We start from the raw sequence: 14,454 nt of genomic DNA on the forward strand, positions 1-14,454 counted from the left end.
CTGGATGAGCATGAATATGATGCACAATAATGATATAGCCAAACTGGGTTACAACATATAAGTATGATGATTTGTCAAAAATAAAAAAACAAAAACCAGTTGACTCTAAAAAAATTAAACCAATAGTTGACAAATGTCAATTCTGGGGTAGAGAAAGTATGAGGATAAGATACTTGAGCTCTTGCCAATATTTGTGAGGATGTCAGTGAATGAGAGAGTGTTTGTTGGGTGTGGATTAGTAATTAGCCATTTCATCTGAGCATGGCTTCTTGCTTCTCAAACCACACTGTATGTTATGGGTGGAAGAGAAGAAGCAGCCCATGTAGCTTGTTTGGGTGGAACATAGGCAAGAGAAAACAGGATGAATTGCCACAGACCAACAAGTACCATGAAACTGATCTTCCATTCTCTCCTTCTCTGCTTGGCAAAACTTTCTTAAGTGGTATATGCTCTCTCTCATCTCTCTCTCTCTCTCTCTCTCTCTCTCTCTCTCCCAATTGCATTTCACATGCATCACTAATCATTAATCAAAACCCATAATTCTTGTACATCTCTAATGCATAATGCCTCTAGCAGTCACATGTCTCTCCCCAAAAATATTCAATACAAACATAATGGTGGGTTTGTTGTTTTTTATTTCTTTTGGTTCACATATCATTATGAGAGGGCGTAAAATATGAAAACAGATCCAATCATAGGGTCCTTACGCTTTAAGACTTGAAATGATTTTGAGCAGGTAGGGAACTGAAGTGTTGCTATAAGGCCACCATTGATGGATTTAGTGCAGCTAATTTCCACAACTGCTGTGACTTCAAGGGGCCATGCGCCATAATTGGCTACACAAACAAGTCCTTCAAGTTTGGGGCATTCAACCCTGAAGGCTACAGAAGCACAGATGATTACTATGACACTTTTGATGCATTCCTCTTCTACTGGACAGATAATGAAATAGCTGACCCAATTGTTCTACCCAAAGTAGGAGGCAGTGGGGCAGCCCTTTTCGATTATGCTCGGGGCGGGCCACAATTTGGGGCCGATGGTCTGCTTATCGGGCCACCTCTAGCGCCGGTTATGGGGGGTTTTGCAGGTCCGGATACTAATTCGGGTATTGGTGATTTAAGGCAAGCCAAATCTAGATTAGGATTGTCATATGCAAAGAGGGAAGATGGGAAGGAGTCACTTTTTGGGGATGAGTCTAGAGCAACCCTTGAAGAAGTTGAAGTTTATTGTAGCCCTCAAATTGCAAGTTTGTACTAGACATAATAAAATGGTGTCCTCATTGCTCAAGTTCAATAAACAACCCTCTCCTCACAATAATTGGTCACGTACTAGTCCTTGACTAGGTTACATGTGAGATTTTCGCCTATACATGTTTCGTGGCATTAGAAATCATTGTTTTAGGCACTCTTCGAACGTCTCAAATTTTGCAGAAGGAGACTTGCAAAGAAATGAACCTGCCTCATTTGCATTGGTCATTTGACTTTGCAGATGTAGCTGCTGCCTCATTTCATTTCGTTTTCAACCAAAACAAGTGGAGAATACTCGTTTATTTGTTTCCACTACAAGGGAAAAGTAACTGGGCGTGCTTATTCGATACTTTAGGCGCCAAGCAGTAGGTGCTGAGAGTGAAAGATTAGGGGGCGGGAGATTCTGTTTCAGAAAATAATGGTGGGTCTTGGATAGAAAAAGAGTAAATTATAGGCCTTTTAAGATAGCATTCCTAAAGTCACAATAGTATAGTCTATTTTTTATCAAGATGCTTAAGAAAGTGATGAAGGGGGAGGCAGGGAACAATTGGAAAACTTGAGCTGAGAGAAATGGACATTTATTTGAAACTCATTGGGTCTGGAATGACACCTTTTGTGGCCTTTCCAAGGCATCCTGCCCTTATTAAATCTGTTGTCACAAAACTAAAGTTATAATTTGTTTACTTTGGTGGAATGTTCACACCATAAAGAGCTGCACTTTTCAATCAGAAAATCTTCAGTTTGGGGTTTCCTAAAGCACCTCAGAGGCAGAAGAATGGTTGAAATTCTGATGGGTGGCTGCTGCCCCAAAATCAAACCACACCAACTACTAAATTAGGTAACAAATCTGGAAGCTCCAATTTGAGCACAGCTCTTAGCCTGTCTTAGCTTTCATCAGCAGCACCCCCATACCACTTCTGTCCAAGTGTGGTATATAAAAGCACTTCCACTATTTATTTCCACATTCAACTGCAGATTCCAGCTTAAATTCACAACCAAACACAGAAGTCTTACAAAGGTTTGCTTTCAGAAGTCACAACCAAAAAGGATGTGATCCTGTTAGAGCATGAGATTTCAAGTTCGAACCCCTGCAACCTGTAAATTCATAAACTGAATTTTTTTAGAACAGTGATCAACTTAAATTTTTTATGAGATCCCTCAACTCCATTTTCCTTTGGAAGAACAAAGGCCCTGTTCTTTGTAGACAACCATTGTTTGATTGCTAACCATTAAAAAAAAGCTTTAGAAGAGATAAGGTGGTGGCAATGTATCATGGGGCCCGTCAATCCCTTACCCTTCGAGTTTTCCATTTACTATCAAATATGCTGTAAGATCTGAAAGTTATAAAGTAATTTTGATTGGAATCAGCCAAAAACAAGAGATCGAGTGCAATAGGAAGTGAATCTTAATTTGGTGATGAAATTCTAGGAGTGAAGCTCTTTTAGCTATCCACCAAAACCCAAGTGACCCCCACCAATTCCATTGATTACAAACCAACCAAAAAGTTTAAAAGGATGTGTCTGGATGTAACTTCTTAATGGGATGGCTTATCAACCCTTTTAAAATGCACTTTCTCACTAGCTTTAAATCTCAAGAGAATATTAAGTTTGGAAAACTCCAATAATTTGAAGGGCATTATGATTGAAGAAGATAACTTTGTTGGTTGAAAGTTAAGACACAAGTACTATTTTTCAGTTCACATGTAGCCACTTTTCTCTTTGTTCCTCTGACTATCTTTAGTCTTTACCTTGAATACTTACAAACCTATTGTTCTTTGCCTTATGAAAAGTGGAAATAGTTAAAAGAGATCAACCATTTAGAAAGCAAGAAGTAAGACAAGTTAATAATTTCTAGTATCATAGAAAAGGAATCAAATACATAAAGATGCTTCCACATGCTCATGGCAAGGAAAATTACAGTATATATTGTAACCACAACAAGGTAGCTTAAGAAGCATACTTTGTAAAACCTTAAAGCTAGTAAAAACCAACTCCAAGTGCAATCGAAAAAAGTGATTGTCACCCAGAGATACTAATACACTGCATAGTTTATTATAAAAAAAAAAGACAAGGGGGAAGATTACAAGTAACTTCTGAAACAACTCCAAACAACAGATAAAGTCCGTACAGTTCTTCTGCAGAGAACACAAACCACTCATTATATGTAAAAGAAGAGTGATAATTATTTTTAACCGCCAAGAAACAACGTTAAAAGGCGTTGTCTTGGATATCCCCTCTGGATGACATAATACATTGTACTCTGGTTGATCAATCCGGCACCGGGCAGACCCCTACATCACAATGACCATGTTGTCTTCCTGCGACCAAAGTTCTCCAAGTTTCCCCAAACTCCCATCTATGCTAACTTGCATACAAATTGGAGTATGGTTTTCAGACCCTGCAGTGAAATGACAGAGTCTCTGTCCTTTCTTTTCTTTTCAGAAGGGTGTTGGATTTCTCAGTGAACTAGGCTGGTCAAAACCTTCAAATTGCATTTCCTCATTCCCATAATAGCCCATGTAGCCTGTGTGTCCAGAGAAAGGTGACATGTCGGCTACTTGATTCGCATTATCGGCCATTGTTACGTCCCCTGTGAAATTTGAGTATGAGGAATAAGGTGATTCTGTGTTTTCATATGACTGCCATGATGCCATTGCACTTTTGTACTGTGGAAAGTAATTAGGCATAGCTTCTTGTAACTGTGGGTAGTCCTGCAATAAAGCCAAGGAAAAATGTTTGAGAAAGTTATAAGAATATGAGCATTAGTCTTACAAAATTTCTTCGTTTTCTTTTTCTTGCATTAATACCTTCGAAGAATCAAGAATAAAATCAGGCGAGACCCAGAAGTCTGCAGGGTTGGTCTCTCTTGAAGTTGGCTCAAACTCTGCTATTGGATTAACTTCATATGGAGAAGTAACATGGCTTGAATAACGACTCTCGTTATGCTGGTAACTCGCTTGAGAGGATAAATCATCAGAGATGTTCAAGGGCTCGTTTGAGATTCTTGTTGAGCTCAAATCCTCCCCACTGTTCGAAGCACTTCCAACCCTCTTGGCCTTGGGCTCTCCATGGGAATCATTTGTCTTCTGTGCATTCTCATTCTTTTTAATAACACGGCACAAAGCAAAAACTCCCTGCGGAGATTATCAAAATGCCAAATATAACTTCAGTTTTTTGAACTAACAGGTATCTAAAGCTCTCTAAAACGAAAATGGTAGTATTAAGCTACGGAACTGTCTAACAAACATAATAACATTGTAGATGTACCTGATGACCTGATGGCCCCTGAGCAAGATCATCACTGAGACGGTATTCATGCATGATCCAATCTGTTCTATCGCCTAAAGGAGCACGTCCACGATAGAAAACAAGGGTCTTGCGGTACCCAGTGACAGTGGATTGACAGACAACCTTCCGGTCTTTTCCAGTGGCCTTCCAGTAGCCAGCTTTAGTAGCTCTGTTTGTTCTTGAGCCATTTGGATACTTTCGATCACGTGCACAGAAGAAGAACCATTCCATGTCACATCTAGGAAGGAATGATTTTTCTGCAATAAAAACACAGGTATATATCAGATTGCCAGAATTACTGAAACCAATTGGAATTTGGAAAGGAAACAAGTTTCACTGTTCTTGTACTTTATTTAATTTGAGTTGTTATAGAAGAATATCTAAAGCCAATTAGCTTGGCTTTTTGGAAATAAAGAAGCCCACATGCCCAATCAGAAAAGGGAGATGCTGGCAAGGCTTAGTTCATAAAGAAGAAGAAAAGAAGTTCAAATGAACAAAAAAGGAAAAAAAAACTATCTTTATGGCATCCTCTGTTCAGACTAGTAAGCAGATACACACTAACATACATATTCAATCTCTGAGAAAGCAAAACACCAGATAAAAATGTAATGAAATTGTTTAAATGGTTACCTGGTAACTCCCAGGGATCAAATTTGTACAAATCGATCACAGGGATAACCTCCAGCTCAAATTCAAGCCCTTCCACTTTTCTTTTAAGATAATATCCCACTAGTTCCTCATCAGTTGGGTGGAACCTAAAACCTGGTGGTAGTGATGCTCCACCCATAACTCCACTCTCCTCCTAACTAATCCAAATTCTTAAAAGTATCCCAATTTGAAAGAAAAAAATATATATGAAAATTATAACAGCAGAGAGCTAGGAAGATAATGAGGAATGATATGAAAGTTGTAGCTATGAGCCCAAACTGTACGTATTGAAGATCTGGAAAATCCAGAAATAAAAGCTTTTATCAAAAATTAATTTCTTATCAAGAACTGAGTAAAACTTCCACAGGTTGAACCCGTTGAAGAGCAGAATCATTGTCTTTGAAAATGTGCTTCGTATGATCGATTTGTCACCCCCCACCAACCCCCCTCACAGATTTTCTTTAAATTCCCAAAACAAGATGAGAAGGAACAAAATTTAAGGCTTTGAAGCAATACCCGGAAGCTGATATTGCTCAAATTTCACTATAAGAGTGTCAAATTCTTGTATTCAAACAGAAAATGCACAAGGACTTCAACTACAAAAACTAGTTAGAACTTCCAAAACTGGAACCTATCACAACACTTAAAACCATTCAAATTTTGCTAGAAATTGAAGAAAAAAAATTAATGTGGGGGCAGTGGCAGTTGGGAAAATGTGACCAATAAAGAGTTGTTGTTAGAACAAGGGCCAGTGTCGAGAAAACAAAATAGAAGAGGAGTAAGAAAGGTAGAGTAAAAGGAGTGGGAAATGGGGTGTGCTTATATATAGGTATTTGGGGGAACAAACAGTCCAAAAATGCACACAGACACCGAAAGTTTCAAAAGATTGCTTGTCTGACGCGTACACAAAATTCTAAATGGTACTGGCCCACGTCCACATAACTTGAACTCAGTTCACACACTGTAGTAACTCATTAAGATTATGTGTTTATCTCTCCCATCACGTAATAATCATATATGAGCAATTCTTGAGTACATAATTTATAATTGTTAAGGTCATCGGCTGTGTATTTCTCTCATTACGTGAGGAGATAGATAAACTTATGATTATATATAACTTGAATTATTTTATGATACTAGAACACAGTTACAAAGTATAACCATACTATATATTATAGTCAAGTAAAGTAACCCGACAACATGTTTTCTATTGTACCCCTCATCATATGGTACATGATTATGGGGCCTCATCGTTCTAATTCAATTTTGCACATTATGTTATACAACTTATTTTTATCTTGCTCGAACCGCGGTTAAATTAGGTTATAGACATGTTAATTGGTGAGATAGTTTTCAATCCACATTTCTTGACATCGGTGAAATAAACTACTAAAAGATATATAGAATTAGAACGTGACAAATATTATCGCATTTCAACTTTTTCCTGTTAGGCATATAATCATTTGAATAAATTTTTAGTAGTGTTAGTTATTCATGGATATGTAGATGAATCTACAAGCACAAATGAATGTGAGGATGCCTAAAGCTAGAGAATTGAAAGTTCTTAAACTCAAAGCCAGCAGTGGTTTTGGGGAATTTGGGTTTCCATGTAGAGCTGCAGTAGTCACCAAGCTCCTTCCACATCATTCTGCGTCGGACAAAAGCACTTTTTCCTTGTGTTATTGAGGTGATGCTGTCATCTTCTATCTTGGCCCCCACACTGCCCAAAAGGAAAGTAACAAAAGTGCTTACTCAACTTTTTGGAATTAAGCAAACAGGACCTAGTGGGAAGATGAAGACTCTAGTTGAGTCCACTTAATTCACAGTCTGGAGATGTAATGGTTACTTGATCAATGATCTGCGTAGCCTTTAAGTGGGACCAACTGACGCACTGTCTACATCTATTAGTGCTTTTACACTAGTAAAACCTATGGAATTAAATTCTTGCTTTTCTCTTTTGGTAAGTTCAATTTTTGCTTTAGGACCAGGCTAAGCTAAGGTGTGCTTAGCTTGTTGATACTCTTAAACAGTGCTTGATTTCAAGTCTATCAGAAACGCTGAATTTGATATTTTTCTTCTGTTTTTTTTTTTTTGGATTATAGGCTGTGGATTGGATTGTAAGTTTTTTGGTGAGAGAACTATATATGGGTAGTTGAGAACATATGGAACCATATATGGGCATTTCACACTAGGAAAAGGACAAAAATAAAGATATCAAAATCTCTTTTGGCCAGAACAGTGATCAAATTTATAGTTTGCACTTTATTTTTCTTCACAGTTTGTACTTGGTCCTCTTTTGTCCAAAATTAAGGCATTTGGAAAAATGGTGCAGGGAGAGTTTTTGACATAAACAAACGGCAATGTAAAACATTCATATAAGCATACGAATAGCTAGTGAGAAGTAAATTTAAGTTATATATGACAAGTTTCAATATTCATCTTTTTAATCATCCATTGGAATAACAAGGATGTATGATATATCTTATCTAATTACACGCCTCTCTAATAATAAGAATACGTTCTAATATATAACTTCTAATTTCATTCAATCATATCGAATGCACTTGACGGTTTGAAACTGATTATACTATTTCGTCTTCTTGACATTGGTTTGAGCATATAATCCCATCGCACTATGGCTATTTCCACCGCAAATAATAGCAGCATACAAGGAGGGAACTAGGAATTCTTTTAGGGGTGAATTAATTTTTTATATTATATATAATGAGATATCTATTATAAGCTTACTTTTCTCATATATATATATATATATATATATATACTATTAAACACATATTGTCAAACATCAAACAAATATTACATTGCAAAAAAATAAAAACAGAGCTGGCCTAGTGAAGTGGAACCCTACGCTCCTTGAGTGAATCAAAGTCATTGATTATTGAATTTGAATTAATATTTACACAAAGTTCTTTCTCAATATAGACAATAAGGGAGTCTGCAAGATACTCATCCTCCATCTTGTTGCGAAGTATAGTCTTAACATGTTTCATAGCTGAAAATGCTCGTTATGTAGTTGCTGTACAAAATGGAAGAATTAACACTAAATGAACCAACCTATCAATCAAATAATATGCCTTTGCTCTGTTTGCTTTATATAATACTTGACATAGTTCAGAAAGAGTAGACGTATTTTGAAAGATATCAAGATCTTGTTGATGTACTTCAAATTCAAAAAGTTCTAGCTGACACCTCAACAAACGCAAGTCTTTAACAGTGAAATCAGCAGGATAAAATTTCTCTGCAAGCTTGCAAATATCATCAATCTTAAATGCTTTAAAATCATTGGTAGGGTCCAAAGTAGAACTAAGAATAAGAAGTTCCATTGTTCCTTCACTGAATCTACTATTTAACTCTTCCAATTGATAATCTATTGTATCATTGAATAAATCAACTTCGTAGCTCCATTGTAATATCATCACGTTGTTGACAAGAACGACGTGTACCAACTTTATAACAAGCATTCATATCTAACATATCGATGTCATTTTTTTGCAAAATGATTCCACATTTTCTACAAAAATATCCCATCCATCCAATATAAATTCCTTAAGAATATCTTTTGTATTACGTACTAAATTCATAGCTGTATATTTTATCAATTCAACACGATTCATTGAGTCTATCAATTCATCATTACCTCTAAGAGCGGATGCTTGAAATGTAAGCCATCGAACATTCTCAATTGTTGCCTTGAGCCGTAATTGATATACGCCCTTTGAATCTCATCATGTTGATTAATGGGGTATTCAGAAATTGCAATGCGTTTCCCTGGATCCAGTTCTAAAGAAGTAGCATCAAATTCTTTAGGTCCAACTATTTGAGGTTTGAGATGCATAGGTTCTTCCCGAATTGAAGTATCATTACCCATTTTTTTGACGAATGAATCAATTGTTTTTCCCCTCTTTGTTGGTCTATTATCATCAAAATGTGACATTATGTCCAAACAAGAATACTATAAAGCTAGAAGCAATGCAAATGCAATCCAACAGAAGCAATCCAAAACATATGCAATCCAACTGCAGCCATGGAACATAAAGCCAATATTTAACACTAATATTCAGTGTATCTACTATAAAGATTTATTGTACATAAAGCAAAAAATAAAATAAAATAATAAGGTTTATTGTACTTGAACCTGAGTGTATTGTAGCGTTGGTGGAGTTTCAAATCACCTTAATTTGTCAATACCGGTAGTAGAAATACATATAATATAAACCCAAATATTTAGAATAGCATTCTTTAGTAAATACACAGCATAAGCAAATAGATTGAAAACTACAATCAAGTTTACCTTGAGAGGAAATAAAGTAAAAACACCTATGATTCTTTATTGCCTCTTAATCAAAGTTCAAAGAGATATGAGATACTTTTTCATGGTTGAGAGAAAAGAAAACAGAGGACTATTTTGTTAGGCCAAACAAAAGCCAAAGAATAGGGTTTAAGGTTATTTGGTAAAATTTGAAAATAAAAAAAGGTAAGTAGGCAAAGAGAATGCAAGTGCGTGAAGATATACTATTGAATAACAATATGTATTTTTTTATTAGCTATATTATATTAGAGTCAACCCAAAAAAGGTTGGACTAATATTAAACAAAGGCAAGTTACAACATTTGGCCAAAAAGAATATTAAACGAAGGCAAGTGGGGTAGGCTAAAATTTTTAGGGAGTAGAAATAACTTATAAAATTTGGGCCTCCTTTAGTTTTCTACATATTTTTGCACTAGACTACAACCCACTTAAGCATGTGAACAATACCGTCCTTGGCAGCATAGATCATACAAATAAGAATGTGAAGATGTTTTGTAGGATTGATATAAGCAGTTATATAGGAGCCAAAAATAGTACAAGTAAAACGAATGAGTCTAGAACCAAGTAACTTTCTTGCTTTGGAGTTTAGGTCGCAAGACATTAACCAAAGAGTGGACAAGGTATTCATGATCAAAATGAGGTTGAGAAAGTAAATGAGAAACTAAGGTGGTGTGTTATTCACACTTGATGTTCATAACTACAAGGACGTAGGTATTTTGCGTTGGCGTGAGCCATAATTAAGGGATCCCATGATTTCTCACTTACTGGTGTAATTCACGTTACCTAATTAGAATAATTACCTAGTTAGGATTCCTTGTAATTAGCTAATTACTTTTCCTTGTAGGAAAAGTCAACTTGTACTCGTATATATATTCTCCTCTTTGAGAAATATAATATCAATCACAATTATTCAATTATGTGTTTATTTTAAGTTGGTATCAGAGCCGGTTAACCCCGGTCTCTCAAACAAAAATACAAATCCTACCCATCGTCATCCTCTAGCTCCGAATACAAAAAAAAAAAAAACAAAAAACAAAAAAAAAAAAATACAAAAAAAAGCAGCCGCAAAACAGAGGCTAATCCCTTGTCGTCACAAACCTAGTGTGGCAAAAGACTCCTACAACACTAACCCATCCAAACTTGTTCTCTCCTTCATAGCTTTCGAAGATACCCCAGAAAACCCTACCGCAATCGCAAAATCCAGTGCTTCAGAAACCCCTCAAAAATCTTGACATGGTACAACCAATTTTTATAGTTTGTAATAATACTTCCGTTGGCCCATTCACCATACAATTGAATGGAAAGAACTATAGAACTTAGTCAAAGATGATGTTGCTTTATGTGTCAGACCAGGAAAAAAAGGTTATCTGACATGGGAGGTGGCTCCAGCTGAGGAAAACGCTCTGAGCTTTGATTCATGGTATATTGAGGACTCCATTATTAAAGGATGGTTGATAAAAACCATGGAACCTGATTTGGTAGAACTGTTTTTAGATCTACCAACATCTAAAGATGTCTGGGAGAGTACAGCCTAAATGTATTATGATGCGTCTGATGAGTCATAGATTTATGAATTACAGTGTAAAGCAACCCGTATTACTTAAGGAGGTCGCGATATTGCATCTTACTTTAATGAGCTCAAGAGCGTTTGGTTAGAACTAGACTGTCGTCGTCCAATCAACATGAAGTGCCTTAATGATGCGAAGATTCTACAGGCGGGGATACAGAAAGACCATGTTTATTATTTTCTTGCACATCTAAATGAGGTGTTTGATAAAATTAGAGGAGATTTGTTGAGGTTGAGTCCATTGCCAAAATTGGAGGAGTCGTTTGTTTTTGTTTGTAAAAAGGCCTAATGATGGGAGACGATGCTCAAGAAGGATGGAAAGACTAAATCCTCTGTTGTAATAATTTCCAAAGCTCGTGCTGCTAGTTTTTCATTTCCCCGTCCAACCCTTGAGGAAAAAGAAAACATGCATTGCACTTACAGTAATGGGAGTCGTCATACAGAGGCTAGAAGCAATGAAAGCCAGAAGAATGGGTTTTCAGAGTGGTTCCTTGAAAACCAAAAGCAACGAAATACGACGCAGGTGAAGAAAAAGAATGGCGAGAAAGGTGTAGTTGTTGTCTTCGCCGCCGGCCAGTCTTCCATTGGCCCTGTCGTCGATGCTACCTTGGGTGTCTCAACCTCGCCCACGGTAGCTCCTTCAGTTGATGATTCTCATACTGTTCTCTCTTAGTTATCCATTCTAGAGCGTGCTGACTGCGAAGGTAACCAGGGAAAAGCTTTGGTGTTTTCCGACCAACGAGTTACAAGTTAGATTATCAATTCGGGTGCTACTGATCATATGACCTATGATAAATCCTTGTTTCATTCTATGACTGCTCCTACCAAAACAAGTGTGGTTACTACCAACGGCGAATCTAACTCAGTCACTCGGGCTAGTTCCATCACTCTTACTCCTACCCTCTCTTTACAAAAAACTTTGCTTGTTCAAGATTTGTCCCATAATTTATTATCAATTGGGCAAGTTACTGAATAGTTGGATTGTTGCGTGCTCATGTTCTCTTCCTTTTGTTTTCTTTAGGATATTCCAACCAAGGAGATCATTGGGTGTGGTACTAAGAGAGTGGGGTTTTCCTATATGGATGATATTGCACCGGGTTAGGTTTATCAAGTTCAGGGCATTTTCAGTAAGAAGCATAAGAAGATTTGGTTATGGAATTTGCGATTAGGTCATGTTTCCTTTGGTTATTTGTAGTTTTTTTATTCCATCTCTAGTTAGTGGAGTAAAACTTTCTGATTTTCAGTGTGAGACTTGTATTGTTGCAAATAAAAGCACATCTCCTTTTGATTTAATCTATTCAGATGTTTGGGGTGCATATCTGATTACTACTGTCTTTGGTGTTCAGTGGTTTGTGATCTTCATTGAGGATTGTACTCGGTTAATTTGGCTTTATATTATGAAGCATAAAAGTGAAGTTGGTTCTTTCTTCAAGAATTTGTGTTCGATTAAAGTTGTTCGTTTAGATAATGGATGGGAATTTGTTAACCACACACTCGCAGACTTTTTCACTGAAAAATATATTCTCCATGAAACTACGTATCCACAAACTCTAGAACAGAATGGTGTGACTAAATGCAAAATCGTCATATCCTTGAGACTGCACAAGCTTTCCTTATTGGGGGGTCTGTTCCCCAAACCCTTTGGATTGTAGCTATTCAATAAGCTATATACCTTCTTAATCGTATGCCTTCATGTCTTTTAGGTTTTAAAACACCACTTCACACATTGGCTACTCATGTTCTTGTTTGTTCCCATCTTAATCTTACTCCGCGCATTTTGGGTTGTGTGGTGTATGTCCATCTCAATAAATGTCCTCGGACCAAGTTGGATTCGTGCACCCTCCACTGTGTCTTTGTGGGTTTTGCACCTCAACAAAAAGGTTACTCATGTTACTATCCCTCCAGTTGCCCTTTTTATGTTACCATGGATGTTACATTTGTGAAGAATGATATTTTTTTTCTGTTACACATGCCCAATCATGTCCTTCAAAGGGAGAATACAGTAAAAGAAGCACATAATTGGTTTGAGATAGAAATACGGGGGAAAGAAGCACAAAATAGTGTGTTGGAACCCTAGCTGCTCAACTGTGCTGAGTAGAGCCAAGCAGCTGCTAAAGGCAGTGCCGACCAGTCGAGTTGAACAACCTTGAACTGGACAGCAGTGATCCCTCTATCTCGAACATACCTGCTCATGCTCCACTGAACATCCCTGTGGTAAGTCTTTCAAATCCTAGTGCTTCTCAAAATATTGTTGAAATTTTGAAAAAATTACATGCACGAACAAACAAAGGAATACCACGAGACAGATTCTCATCAGAAGGAAAGGTGAAATATGCGATTGATGATTATGTCTCCACACACAAATTGTCTCCTCAAGGTACAAAATTTGTTAGTCATATGGAAGGAATTAAAATTCCTAATATATTGGAAAAAGCTTTGCAAGACCCAAAGTGGGTGGAAACAATGAATGTGAATATAGAGGCCTTACAGAAGAATGGAACATAGGAGATAGTTCCACAACCTGAAGGAAAGAAACCTATTGGATGTCGATTGGTGTACATAGCTAAGCACAAAGCGGACGGAATAATAGACAGATATAAAGCAAGAGTTGTGGCCAAAGGGTCTACGTAGACGCATGGAGTTGATTATCATGATACGTTTGCTCCGGTAGCAAAAATGAATACGATACGAATTATATTGTCCTTAGCAGTTAATATAGATTGGCCTCTCATGAAATTCAATGTGAAGAATGCCTTTTTGCATAGAGATCTAGAAGAAGAAGTGTACATGGACATACCACCTGTTATGGGTTGTCTCTTAGTAATGGGAAGGTAAGTAGGCTTAGAAAGGCTCTTTATGGATTGTAGTAGTCTCCGCGAGCATAGTTTGGGTGGTTCATTGAAGCAATGAAGAAGTATGGATATCATTAAAGTAACTCGGATCATACCCTATTTATCAAACGTAGGGATGGTAAGTTTACTTTACTGATAATCTATGTCGATGATTTGGTAGATACTCGTGATGATGTTGTTGAAATGGGTAAATTACAGAAGTACTTAGCCTCAGAGTTTAAGTGAAGGATTTGGGGGCTTTGAAGTATTTTCTAGGAATTGAAGTAACTCGCTCTGCTACTAGTATTTGTCTATCTCAAATAAAGTATGTTTTAGACCTGTTGACAGAAACTGGTATGTTAGGGTGTGCACCAGCCAGAACCCTTATTGTGCAAAATCATCACCTAGCAATCTATCCTGATCAAGTGCCACCCAACAAGGAGATATATCAGAGCTTAGTGGGAAGACTAATTTATCTTTGGCATACTAAGCTAAATAATATATATGCAGTTAGTGTTGTTAGCCAGTTCATGCATTCTCCTAGC

The 14,454-nt window shown here is 37.0% G+C and overlaps 2 protein-coding genes across 2 annotated transcripts; one reads left to right on the forward strand and one right to left on the reverse strand.

The window, feature by feature from the left end:
- Positions 1–162: 162 nt before the first annotated feature.
- On the forward strand, positions 163–1,324 carry LOC103336925 (TLDc domain protein). The gene is made up of 2 exons (XM_008240064.3): positions 163–442; positions 737–1,324. Exons 1-2 carry the CDS (start codon positions 262–264, stop codon positions 1,255–1,257), a joined length of 702 nt encoding a protein of 233 aa, XP_008238286.1. The 5' UTR covers positions 163–261; the 3' UTR covers positions 1,258–1,324.
- Positions 1,325–3,078: 1,754 nt separating this feature from the next.
- On the reverse strand, positions 3,079–5,961 carry LOC103336926 (NAC domain-containing protein 71). Its single transcript, XM_016795674.2, has 4 exons — positions 5,165–5,961; positions 4,514–4,791; positions 4,054–4,380; positions 3,079–3,957 (listed from the first exon to the last, which is right to left on the reverse strand). Exons 1-4 carry the CDS (start codon positions 5,319–5,321, stop codon positions 3,685–3,687), a joined length of 1,035 nt encoding a protein of 344 aa, XP_016651160.2. The 5' UTR covers positions 5,322–5,961; the 3' UTR covers positions 3,079–3,684.
- Between the last annotated feature and the right edge of the window lie 8,493 nt (positions 5,962–14,454).

This window comes from Prunus mume, linkage group LG7, assembly GCF_029339155.1.
Source record: "Prunus mume cultivar Tortuosa linkage group LG7, ASM2933915v1, whole genome shotgun sequence".
Classification (NCBI taxonomy): Eukaryota; Viridiplantae; Streptophyta; class Magnoliopsida; order Rosales; family Rosaceae; genus Prunus; species Prunus mume.